This window comes from Molothrus ater, chromosome 4 (genome assembly GCF_012460135.2).
Source record: "Molothrus ater isolate BHLD 08-10-18 breed brown headed cowbird chromosome 4, BPBGC_Mater_1.1, whole genome shotgun sequence".
In the NCBI taxonomy this organism is placed as follows: domain Eukaryota; kingdom Metazoa; phylum Chordata; class Aves; order Passeriformes; family Icteridae; genus Molothrus; species Molothrus ater.
The window spans coordinates 27,612,944-27,626,602 of record NC_050481.2 but is presented as its reverse complement, the minus strand read 5'-3'; the positions used below and the strand labels follow the sequence as shown (position 1 = coordinate 27,626,602).

General features: G+C 38.9%; 1 protein-coding gene across 1 annotated transcript in view; it reads right to left on the bottom strand.

Moving 5' to 3' along the window:
* Positions 1-13,659, bottom strand: part of CENPE (centromere protein E) — a 42,477-nt gene that overhangs the window by 23,429 nt on the left and 5,389 nt on the right. Inside the window, 14 exon segments of the mRNA XM_054514573.1 lie at positions 3,078-3,232; positions 3,686-3,863; positions 4,460-4,594; positions 4,950-5,072; positions 5,322-5,396; positions 7,375-7,542; positions 7,620-7,676; positions 7,983-8,077; positions 9,061-9,205; positions 9,554-9,712; positions 10,851-10,970; positions 11,619-11,745; positions 11,939-12,026; positions 12,838-12,889. Coding sequence (XP_054370548.1) covers positions 3,078-3,232; positions 3,686-3,863; positions 4,460-4,594; positions 4,950-5,072; positions 5,322-5,396; positions 7,375-7,542; positions 7,620-7,676; positions 7,983-8,077; positions 9,061-9,205; positions 9,554-9,712; positions 10,851-10,970; positions 11,619-11,745; positions 11,939-12,026; positions 12,838-12,889 — 1,677 coding nt within the window.

The window sequence follows — 13,659 nt, the reverse complement described above, 5'->3', positions numbered from 1 at the left end:
TCGTTGCCTCCTCTGGACATGCTCCAGCACCCCAATGTCCTTCCCAAACTGAGGGGCCCAGAACTGGACACAGCACTCAAGGTGTGGCCTCACCAGTGCCCAGTACAGGGGAAGAGTGACCTCCCCTGCTCCTGCTGGCCACACCATCCCTGACACAGCCCAGGATGCCATTGGCCTCCTTGGCCACCTGGGCACACTGCTGGCTCATGTTCAGCTGGCTGCCAACCAGCACCCCCAGGTCCCTTTCCTCCTGAGCACTGTCCAGCCACACTGTCCCCAGCCTATAACATTGCAGGGGGTTATTGTGGCCAAAGTGCAGGACTCAGCACTTGGATTTATTAAACTTCATCCCACTGGACTCTGCCCATCCATCCAACTGTTCCAAGTCCCTCTGCAAAGCCCTCCGTCCCTCTAACAGATCGACACACGCTCCCAGCTTAGTGTCATCTGCAAATTTGCTAATGAAAGACTCTAAACCCTCATCCATGTCATCAATAAAAATATTAAACAGAACTGGCCCCAGCACAGACCCCTGAGGGACACCCCTGGTGACAGGCCACCAGCTGGATGCAGCACTGTTCACCACCACTCTCTGGGCCCAGCCATGCAGCCAGTTCTGAACCCAGCAAAGAGTGCTCCTGTCCAAGCCATGGGCTGCCAGCTTGTCTAGGAGTGTGCTGTGGGAGACAGTGCCAAAGGCCTTGCTGAAATCCAAATAAACAACATCTACAGCCTTTCCTGCATCCACTAGGCGGGTTACCTGGTCATATGAGGAGACCAGGTTGGTCAAACATGACCTACCCCTCCTAAACCCATGCTGAGTGGGTCTGATACCCTGGCCATCCTGTAAATTCTGTGTGATGGCACTTAATATAAACTGGTCCATTATCTTGGCAGGTACTGAGGTCAGGCTGACTGGTCTATAATTACACCAGGATCCTCCTTTGCACCCTTTTTGTGAATGGGTATCACATTGGCCAGCTTCCAGTCATCCGGAACCTCACCAGTGAGCCAGGACTGTTGGTAAATGATGGAGAGTGGCTTTGCAAGCTCGTTTGCCAGCTCTCTCATTACTCTGGGGTGGATCCCATCTGGTCCCATAGATTTATGAACATCCAAGCATTTCAGCAGTTCTTTGACTGCCCCCTCTTGGATAATGGGGGGACCATTCTGCTCCCTGACACCATCAACCATTCCAGGCGGGCAGGTGTCTTGAGGGCAAGTCATCTTCCCACTAAAAACTGAGGCAAAGTAGGCATTAAGCACTTCTGCCTTCTCCTCATCTGCAGATGCTAAGTTCCCTCCCTTGTCCAATAAAGAACAAAGGCTGGTCTTACCCTTCCTTCTAGCATTAAGGTATTTGTAAAAACGTTTTTTATTATCCTTTACAGAAGTCGCCATTCTAAGTTCAAAATGAGCTTTGGCCTCCCTAATTTTTCTCTGCATGCTCCAGCAGCCTTCTTGAATACTTCCTTAGAGACCTGACCCTCCTTCCAATCCTGATACATCCTCTTTTTATTCCTAAGTACCTCCAAAACCTCCTTGCCCAGCCAGGCTGGACGTTTACCCTGTTGACCGATCTTTCGGCACACAGGGACAGTCTGTTCCTGTGCCCTCAAGATCTCTGTTTTGAGGCATGCCCACCTTTCCTGAACTCCTTTGTTTTTAAGGGCTGTTTCCCAAGGGATGCTCTGAATAAGTCTCCTAAACAGGCCAAAGTCTGTCCTCCGGAAGTTCAGTGTAAGAGTCTTACTGGTGCTCCTCCTGACTTCACCAAATATTGAGAACTCCTATTATTTCATGATCACTCTGCCCCAAGCGACCTCCAACCACCATATCTCCCACCAGCCCATCTCTATTTGCAAACAGCAGATCTAACATAGCCCCTCCCCTGGTGGGTTCACCCACCAGCTGCAACAGAAAGTTGTCCTCCATACATTCTAAGAATTTCCTGCACTGCCTCTTTACTGCTCTATTAAGTTCCCAGCAGATGTCTGGTAGGTTGAAGTCACCCACAAGAACAAGGGCTGATGATCTTGAAACATTACCTAGCTGCTCATAGAATAAGTCATCTACCTCTTCTTCCTGGTTGGGTGGATGGTAACAGACTCCCAGCAGGGTGTCAGCCTTGTTGGCCTTCCCCTTAATTCTTACCCATAGGCATTCAACTCCATCTTCCTTAGTTTCAATTTCTACAGCATCGAAAGTCTGCTTAATATAAAGGGGCACCCCTCCTCCTCTTCTTCCTTTCCTGTCTCTTCTGAGGAGCTTGTATCCATCCAGTGCAGCACTCCAGCTATGCGAGTCATCCCACCATGTTTCTGTGATGGCAGCTACATCATAGCTCTGCAGTTGCACCACGGCCTCCAGCTCTTCTTGTTTGTTGCCCAAGCTGTGTGCATTGGTATACATGCACCTCAGCTGGGCTACTGACTTTGCCCCTGACTTAGCCTTGCAACCCTTTGGGCCTGCTTCCAGATAGCTCGGCTGCTTCTCCTTCCCCCTTCAAACCTAGTTTAAAGCCCTCTCAATGAGGTCTGCCAGTTCATGAGCTAAAAACTTTTTGCCCTTAACAGAGAGATGTACCCCATCTGGTTCTAGCAGAGTAGATGCTGTAAAAGTTTCCCCATGATCAAAGAATCCAAAATTTTGCTGATGACACCAACCCTTAAGCCACTTGTTGATGATGCGGATTCTCCTGTTTCTTTCTTCATTCTCCTCTGCCACCAAAGGGACTGAGCAGAACACTACCTGTGCTCCTGCCCTATCAACTACCTGACCCAGTACCCTGAAGTCCTTTCTAATTGCCTTGACACTCCTCTTCAATCTCATCACTGCCAGCCTGGAGTATCAGCAGTGAGTAATAATCAGAGGGCTGAATCAGCCCAGGAAGTCTCTAAACAAACTTATTCCTCAGTACAAATATCTGAGAAGCAACAATTTAACAAACTTAAATGTAAAATCTCAGGTTGACTCATGACAACTTTTGGCTTTAAAGCTTTATATCCAACAGGCCTCCATTAGTACCAGTGAAGAACAATACAAAACCAAGAAAAAAGGTTAGATTTTTTTTTTACCTCTTTCTTTTGCATCTCAACAGTATTTGGTAGCGATTGAAATTCTGATAGCTCATTTACTTGTTTCTGTAGAAGTGCATTCTCTTTCAAAGCATTTTCTAGTTCTCCTTTTAAGTCAGCTGCCTTTTTTTCCAGCTCCACATGAGAAAGCAAATCTAGAAAATGAAGTTTAAACTAATAAGCAAGTGCAAGAGGAAAAAGCATATTTTAATTTAAGCAAAATATTTATATTTCATTCTGGATGTTATAGTATTTTAATTCCAGAAAAGTAATTTTACTGTTGCCAACAATTAAAAGACTAAGCTCCTGGTCAGAAAATCTGTCAGCACTTCTTAGGTTGATATCCAGTTTATTTTAGATTCTCTCTAACAATCTTCATTAACTTGACAGTGCAAAATATTTTGCAAGCTGCAATTTTCCAGAATGTTCAAGGAAGTGCTCAAGTAGTTACTCCATGCCAGCAATACCAGATACTTTGGTTGCTTTATACTAACCAGAGTCTCCATATATTGAAGAAGACATGAGCCAAAGCCTTGCCTATCCTCCCACCATTATAGGGCAAGGGGAGGAGAGAGGGAGCAGGGAAAAGGCACCACCTGGAACAGTACCTTTTGGAACTTTACCCTCCATCAGTGAAGTTAGTCTTGTATTTTCTTGAAATAAAGATTGCAGCTCTCTCTGCAAGTCAGCTTGCATTTTTCGGTAACTGGCTTTTCCCGCTTCTATTTGGCTTTGATATAACTGGACATCCTTTTGCATTTGGTTATGGTTATTTAAGAGTTCATTCTTCAGGAAAACAATACAACATGTAAGTCACACAGAGTAAAAGTCTATGTACTTGACATTTAAATAATGCATCTGGTACATTTTCTGTTGTCACCCTGACCAGCTTTGACCTCGATAAATATGGCAGACTAAGGCACAACTTCATTGCATTCCTGTCAGAGTCCTCTAAGAAAACCTGCCTTAGAGTTCAGGGCCATAACTGCTGCTACTACTTTGTCTTTACTCTTGGAAAGCTCAAAGTAAGCTCCATCCTACTTCTGAGTCCACATGTCTTATTCTCCTTTGTTCTCTGGTAAAATTAGGTCTGAAATCTTATGTCCTAATAATGCACTAAAGACTGCTTCTTCGATCTCTTTCTCCTGGTAAACCTAAAACTAACCACCCACTCCTATGGAAAAAGCCTTTACTTTCTTTTTATCTCTTTCCTGAAGACCCATTTTGCACAAATTGCATCATAAAAGTATTACTTAAGAGTATTTGGAGAAAGCTAATGATGAGTGTTCCACCACACTGATGGCCTCCTTCTCAAGCCTGGAAGCAGACAGCCCCTTAACAGCATTTGGTGCAGCTATAAATGCAGTTCAACATGTACTTGCCATCTTCTCCTTCAATTCCAAATTTTCACTTCTGAGAAAAGCAGATTCCTTTTTGGCATCCAAGGCTATGGCTTCACTGTCTAAGAGGGATTTATTCAGCTGCTGAATTTCTTCAGTTAGTTTATCACAATCTCCCTGAAAAAGACAACACTCAAAGAAGCAAAAAACGATAGAGCCATAATAAACTTGATGTGTTCATTTTAATGTGGCTAAAATGTAAGTGCAGGCTTAGAAAACTCAGTAAGTTTACTTTAAGAGGAAGAGTAGTAGGTTGTTTGAGAGACAGGATAAACAGCAGCATTTCTCATAGCTTGACTTCTCCAGACTACTGCTGTATGATATGTAGTAATTAACATTTTAAACTTTGTAAAACAAAATTTCCCAAGACCTGTAGTGAAGCAGATGTTCATCATACTAAGGCTATACCTAAATTTAATCCAACTCAGAAGAACAAAGTAGTCTCTCAACCCAGTAGAAAACTCATGTTTACCAGTGCAAAAGAGGTCTCCTTTTTTTCTACTTCTGCTTTTTGTAGTTCTTCCACACGATTCTGTAATATTTTTATTTTGTTCTCTTTCTCTTTCAGCTGTTCCAGTTTGGAATTTATTTCTGCCTAAAAGTTGGAGGGGAAGAAAGGAGGAAAGAAGATTGGAGTGTTCAGTTTGGATTTTCAGATCTGAATTTATCAAAACCTACACAGAAAGCATTCATGGTTCTAAGACATATCCTCCTCACAGCTGGTAAGATTAACCAGAGCACAACAATGTCTAGCTTGGCATCAGCAGATGTGGTACTTCAAGCTAAACAAACCAAGCACATTTCACACAAGTCTTACTATCTGTAAATTCATGGAGAGGCTCACCTCAAGTTCCTCATTGTACACTTCAGCATTTGAAACTAGATTCTTTAAGTTGGTAATCTCATGCATTAGTTGAATCTGTGGAGCAAATTAAAGCAAAATTGCAGAGGCTGTTAGAAAGCACCCACACCAGTAGCTTTAGCTGCCAACACCATGAAAACAAGCCAGTCTATCTTGTGTTTTCTTTTTTACTACTATATACTCACACCTACTTAAACAGCTACAAAGCAAGGTGTTACATATTCTTTCAAAATGGATATGTGAGATGCAAAGCTCTGTGTTTTAGCTCCCCAGTAATTAGAAAGGCTTCAAGTACCATTTAATCTGCAATAGTTTGACAAGCAAGAGCAATGTGATCAAAGCAATTAATGCAGAAATTGTACAGATACGACACTTCAAATTCTAGTCATGTTAAGCAGTTTTTTTATGACACAGTGCAGATATTTATGATTTAATCTATTCACTGACAGGAATGAGAAGGTGCCAAAATGGAACTAAAACAAGCCATGAACATTCAGTGGCATTCTCTGAAAGAAGTCACAAGTAGAAGACCAGATAGGTGCTTTTTCCATTTCTTTCTATTGGTCTTTGTTAGGAAAATTTTACAATGAGCACTCATCTACAAATACTTATGTATAGTCACGAGCAAAGGTAAGAAAAGCAATCTGCAAATTTAATATTAGTGAAAAGCTTTAAAACAAGCACCCTCCTGTGAGTATTCCTATGTCATTTACCTGTATAAACTGATATATTTAATCTAATGTATTTGGTGATGTATGTGACCTATCAGTATTGCTACAAGTAATCTACTACGTAGGTATCAATAAATGCTTACATTCTATGGACTGTCTTCAGATATCTGCAAACAAATAATTCAAAAAGCAGTTCTTGCAATGGAAGCTACTTTAGACACCCAAAAACTTTGGTTTTCGGTATCTATTAGATACCCAAAAACTTTGCAGGGAAAACTAACTTAGGATTTGTTAAACATTAGCTAAAGAAGATAGCACATACAAAGGGTCTTCTAAATAGAATCTTAAATATAAGCTAAATGGTAATATTTTATAGAGCCAATTTCTTTAAGATCTGTAAATCACTGTAGGGAACACAATGCAAATAAGCAGTGGCATTTTTAAATTGTAACCTGAAATAAAAATGCAAAAGGATGTAACAAACTTCAACATTAGCGTCATGATCAGAAGATATTACACAGACTAACGTGCACAAGTAATGTCCAGCAAAGGTATCAGGAAAGAAATGGAACTATACATCCATGTCTCAAGACCTCAAGTTACTGGTTTTGTCTGGGGTCGTTTTTGCCATAACTTATTTCACAGTCCAGCCTTTAGGCAGGTAGAACCTAATACAAGTAGTAACTATCTTAGGCTATAGAATCAGAACATAAACATTTGGATAAACAAGGAACAGCTCTAGTAACCACACTAAGAGTGAAGAGAACTGAAAGTCAGCATTTCCTATATTCTAAGTTACCCAGTAGATAACGTCACATTTTTTATGGCTTCCTGGCACAAAATACAATGTTTGATTTTACTATTGCTGTTCTTACTATTGTTTTAAAATAATTTCATGACTAAGCTAAATAATATGTTCAAAGTTAATGCTCATGTAGTTCATGGATTACCAAAATGAACTATCTTGGAATTTAAGACAAGATGTTTCACACAAGAAATACAAGAAATATGGTTCAGCAACCATACTTGAACTTCAAAACAGTTCTAAAATGTATTTAAGCAGCAAAATAACTGCCACACAGAAGTCTAGAGTGAAATTCAGATCACAGATTATAAAAATAACATCTACACATAAATACATGTTTAACCAGGCTTCAGTATGTAACTCTCCAAAAATTTGTCTGAATTCTGCACTCCAAGTAAATCCAGTTTAAATGCTGGGTTCGTTCATTCATTCTGTTGCTGAATGTAGCTTATAACACCATCTGTTTGTGAATCAGCATGCAAGGCTATGTACATTGAATACACTCCAGAAAGCATTTGAGCATAGAGGATTCATCTCTCTCTATTTCAATGCACCTTACCTCATGATCTTTTTGTGTTTGCTTTTCCAGTGCTTCAAATTCATCTATTTCTGTTTTTTCCTTCAGTCTCTCTTTCAGTTCATTTATTTCTGACTTCAACTGCTCATTTTCCAGCACTAGATTATCAAAGTTAGCTTGCAGGATGTTGACCTCGTTTACAGCAATATCCTGAAGAAGTGGCACAAGAAACTTTAGAAGCTGCTGCAATATCAGCCTTATTTCTAGAAAATTCAGAACAGACCTACCTTTTCTAGTGCTAATGCTTCACAGAGTTGCACAGATTCTTCAAAGTCTTTCTGGGTCTAGATAAAGAAACACCCTCAGTTAGCAGATCTACAAGATCAAGCAAGTGGACTATTGTATTCCTTGTTGATTGTAAAGCACATAGCTAATTCTGTTTAAAGACCAACGTTGACTGGATCATTTGCCCACAGAACCACAGAACCATACCACAGCTTCACAGAGATTCCAAGAGACTTTCTAGCCAGTTTCAATAATTCTGCAGACACAGAACACTGCTGTTCTACACAAGAGTAAGGCTGATCTTACTGAGAAGCATATTAGGCATATGTGAAGTATCAAAAAGTCAAAACAGATTATGATGTTACCCAATTCATGTTAGGACCAGCAACCCATTCTGCTTCTGAAATTTGATCAGGAACCATCAGGCAATGGCTGTCATACCCAGAATTCTCTAAGGTAGCTGAAAAGAAAGATGTATTAACAAAAGTACCAGTAGATTTTAAACTGAGCATCAAAAATTTTCTCATAAAATAATTTTACTACATTGGAAACAATCATTCAATGGCAAAACCACAGCACACTGAGTAAGATAAGACTTTTGACTCTCATGATTTTCTGTTATGAAAGGGAACACCACTAAAGTCCAATCCCTATACTTATGTTGACCATCTCATCATGAAGTCTAAATCAAATCCAGAATATATGCTTAAGTACAGACTAGGAGAAGTTTGAGTGTCAAGGAAAGAACCACTCAACAATACCCTGCAAAATATAAGGAAAAAAAAGCACCCCACCCTCATACAGAAAAAAAAGCCCAGAACAATCCACTTACAAGCAAATACATGTTTGACAGGAGAGGTAATAAGGATGTAAGATGTAATTCAGCATCAATACTGCTAAATTGTGCTCTTGTCTTCAGTTCAATTTTCTTAGAAAATTTCTTTTCCAATTTTCAGTTCACTCCTTATGAATCCTTGAATTTCTCTGTCTCAACCTGATTTTTGAGTAATGACTTTCTATTCTTGTTTAGGATTTGGGGATTTTACACACACACCTCTCCATTTTTGGGAGGAGAACATGGGTTGAAATGGATAGTCTGCTAAGGAACACTTTCCCAAAATACTAGGGGGTGTGGGAAGGCTGCATGGCAAGTGTTCATAGACCCTGCCATTTACCTCACAGCTCTCCCTCTTTGGTTTAAAGAATTAAAAGCTCAATATCAAGTGAAGCTGGGGTAGTAGAAGCACTTTTCATTGAAAAGTGTACATCAACCCTTGGAGTCTGATTAATTTGTTTTTTAATATTTGTGCTATCAAAGGTTCAACTTATTCCCTTTGGGAAATGTAATGCAGTGCTTGCAAAGTTATTTATTGGGAATTTCACAGAAAATGAAATAGAATGGTTTGGGTTGGAAAGGACCTCAAAGACCATGTAGTTACTTACAATCCTCCACATCTGGTACTGCTGGCAGAGACAACTTCATTTTTTTTGTTTCAGTTGGCATTGCATTTTCAAAGTCTTCAAAAAAGCTCACGTTTGCCTGGTTTATTTTACCAGGAGCCCAAGTAACTCTTCTTCTTCTCTTGGCCTTTAAAAAAATATTTACAGAAAAAAGGATAAAACCAAACCACTAGGCAGAGAGTAAATGTTGCCTCAGGCTAGCTCTGTATCAGTACCTGTATCACCAGTTAACTAGACAGCATTTTGCCATTTCCTCAAAATTAGTTGGAAAGCAAAAAAGTCCCTGCAGTCTATTCACCACAAAGCAACATTGAATTGACAGAACTTAAAAATTAGCCCTTTAAAAATATGAAAAAAGAGTGAAAATTACCCATCATACACTTACTCTTCATCATCAGTTTAAGCCTATGTATGTAATGTCACTTTTTGTAAAGTATTTCAGAGTTATCAGGTTAAGATCTGAACAGGTGCTTACTTTAACATTCTCTTTTGAGGCAAAGGAAGCAGAAGTCACCAGCATCTCAGTTAAGTTTCGTATTCTGTCCTCTTGTACTTTTTGAAGAGAATTTTTTTCTTCCAACAGCTGGGCCAGTTGGTCCTTTTCCATTGCATGAATTTGAGTTTTTGAAGACACCTTCCAAAAAGAGAATAGTAATCACACTGACATCTTAAGAGCAGAAAACACTCCTACAGAAGATACACAATTACTGATACTTAAAAACAACTACATACATATACTCCTTTAAGTCTGGAAGAGAGGTCGTTAATCCTTAAGAATGAAAATGACAGTTTAGTCTACATTTTGACTGTAGACTTAGTATTTAAAAGTGGTCAAAACTCCCAGAAACAACACAGCCTCAGATTTTTCTAGGTATAAAAAGAGCATTCTCCCAAATATAACTACTACCTGCTATCACAGAAGATACAAAACATACTCCCAAGTTCATGTTGCAAATTCAGTATCATTAAAAATAAGAAATAATTGTTCTAAATTTTTTTAAATTATATTTATGATTTGCAATAAAAAACATGCATTCTTCGATTTAATGCACTAGAACAGTATGGTCAGCACTGTCATTTTCCTGTGGTTTATGTTTTATTATCTGTGGTTTAACAAGACTGGCAAGATTTGCAGCTCCATAGATTTTTAGAGAAGGAAAAACATCAAAGACTACATTGTTTGGTGAGAAGTTACTATTGTTCATTTTCTAAATGCAACTTCCACCTATACATGACCTAAATTTTGTCAGTGATATTCATGCAGTTGCAACTTCCTGCAACTCAAACTGAAGTCAGACATCATTAAGGAAGGAAATAATATGAAGTTCGGATCTTAGAGAGACATTCAATCACTTCTTAGATTAATTAGTTATATGATTTGTTTTGATCATTAATTATATGATTTATTATTTCTTTTGATCAGTTAAAGTGTGCTATAAGGCATCACAAATTTCTATTTTTTAATTATGTTAACGTACTAATTAGATGTAACCAATTAACAATTCTGTCAGTTGATCTCATTTAGCCTTAGCCTGCACACAGATGTTGACTATCATTAGTTGTTCTAGACTATTCATCACCTATTCAATTTTTATTCTCTCAATAAAAATGGCAAATACCACTTCAAAGAGTTCACCTACTCCTCCAAATTTAACTGGTTTTGGTTTAAAACAGCTGGTCTCCAAATAGCTATCAGTGCTAAGGATTGATTTATTTTGGTCTCCAAATAGCTATCAGTACTAAGGATTGATTTATTTAAGTTTATTACATACTTCCTCCAGCTGCTTTTTCAAGTCCAGAATTTCTTTGCGGTATCTCTTCAGGAGGGCATCATCATCAAGAACTTCATTGACTTTTGGTGTATTCTTCATTCCTTTGGCTGTATTGGCAAACTGGAAGAACAGTCTTTCATGGATAATAGCTGAAGAACAAATATCTAAAGACTTATTGTGTCCCATAGTTCCCAAAAGAATTAAAGGGAGAGTTTATTAGATAAAGAGCAACATGTAATAGGACACAAATATTTGAATTAGCTTATTTTTAATGTCTTCTAAGCTTTGAAAAGGTGAAGTTTTCCCTTCTTTATATTAATACCTAAAGCATGAGGCATAACATTTAAGTAAGAGTATCCCAAGTTATTTTTTATTTAATAAAAAGCTCAAAAGGTCATCAAAAAAGGGGACAATCCTACCTAAAGAATGTATACTGTTTATTAACAGTTCAATTCCTGTAGTGCCTAACATCTTGTGCTAGCAAAGACTTCTCTAACTAGGTTTGGAAAAGGCAAATGAGATAAGAGTGGTTATCTCCTTCCTGCAAAGTCAGAGAAGGAGCTTTGTTCCAACTTCCAAAAAGCTCTAGGTAGACAACCTAGCACAAAATGATTGGGAAGAGATGCTGTGTACAAAAAAGTATTTCAAATTCTGAGTTTACAGAAGCCCTTCAGAAGATCCAAGTCATTAAAGATCCAGGAGATTACATTTCCACTCCTTAAATCTGTCTACAATCACTAGTGTTGGAGAAGAGGTGAGAAGCTTTACCTGAAGAGTGCTGAGTGTCTCATCAAAAGAAACAGGAGTAATAGTACAAATAATAACTGTTTTAGCATTTCCTCCAAGGGAGTTCTGCAGAATTCGAGTCAGCTTGCTGTCTCTGTAATTTATGAAGCTAATAAAAAAGAGGCAACAACAACAAAAAAAGTCAGATTTCTGCATAAACATGACAAATACATTTTCTAGAGGTAACAGGTTATGTGAAACAGTTATCTACATAAGGTTATAAAGAAAGGATTTTAATTTAGTTTAAGGTGCTTAGTTTAGTAGCACCTTATCTTATAACAGGTGTACAAACAGTTGCTTACCCAGAGGGGTCATCACAAAGTTTTTTGATAACTTGACCCAGAATGAACAAGCTCCGATTTATATTGCAGCCTTCCTTCAGTCGAACACCTAGGTACCACACATTTTATTAGTACTATTTTAAATTTATAACAATACTAAGATACATTTTCAACCTGTCAAGCTTTTGTGCTATGTTATGCTCAGAGGGATTGATTGTCCAAGAGTTAAACCTTAAGTGCCACAATGCACTATTGACCCAGTAGCAGGCAGTACCCAATCCTTTATGATAGCCAAATTTTGAAATAAAACAGTAACCAAAAATAAACATTTGGAACCTTTACATAGTAAGCATCTGAGGCCATAAGAACTACAATTTCGCTTCCTGTTTAAATTTTGCAAATGCCCACATTTACACATACAACATACCTGACTTAGATACAAGTTTTAGGTTAGTCACTCTGTAAGAGAGACTACTACTTGTGTCCCTCTCAGATCACTTTTTTTCTGATGAAGGCACTTTTGTGCAGCTTCATGCTGTCACTGTTAACAGATGAGCTTCCTCTGAACTAAAGAGTGAGCCATCTAGTCCCTCTTCACCTTGACACACAGGTCCCTAAAAAGCTTATTGTGATTTTGTTATTACAGGTGCATCTTCACTGAGTCATCCCCATTGTATTAGCTCAGTGCAGGACTGTTGCTAGGCCTGCAATTCTAGAAAAGGCATATTACTATTTAACTGTTTGCACTTTACAGCATTTACGTATTTTCCTGAGTAGATCCTGTCCTACCAAGGGGGAAAGACCTTATTTATAAACAGTATAAACACAATAGCACATGGATCAAATAATTTCCTATCATAGTTTCTCATAGGGGTTAATTAACAGACTTTGTTGTCAGTGGAGCCTCATTTAATACTCACCTTCAGATCCTGTTTGACTAGCTCTTTCACTGCCTGCCAGATCTACCAAGTTCTGCAAATGCATTAAATATTTCACTGGTTAGTTCTGAGGCAATTCACTTTAAGTCTTCATAATTCTAAATCTCCGCTAAGAATTTCATAAACTAAAGTTAAGCTTCAAAAAAAAAAGGAAAGTGTCTGTCATTACTGGAATTAATGCATAGCTACTACACACAACCAATACTTTCAAAGGTACATAAGGGTGTGGAGTAAGTTTGTATGAACTGTATTATTCCACCCCAAATAGTGCTTCAAACTCGCAGTGCAACAACCTCTACCCTTGGTTGCAAAAAGATAAACAGTTTCTCAATACAGAAGTGTTAACTACTAATCCAGCTGTAGGAATCTTTCATGGGAAAGAGCCTAGGTGAGATGATCTAGTGTCCTGTCCTGAGCTGGCTGTACATCCCTCTGTGCCTATCGTTGTGGAGAAAAGGAAAATAAATAAATGAACTACCAGAGGAAAAGCCTCACTCTGAACCTGGTTAAAAGCCAACTAGAACATTATGGCACCCCATAATGAGCAATTAGCCCTCACTTTAATTAATTTTTGCTTCAGAGGAGTAAAATCCTATACTAACTCCACCAAGCAGCAGGAGACCAAAATCCCTCTCCCATCACCCCGTTACTCGTGGTTACTGTAAAGTCAGTTGGAACTGAGATGGGGCAGAAGGGGGCGGAGCAGGAAGAGTGGATACCCTAAGTTATGGTAAGCACAAAAAGTAGGTATTTGTTTGTTGAGATACTGCACGAGCAGTGTTTACACTCAGACCCCAGATCTTT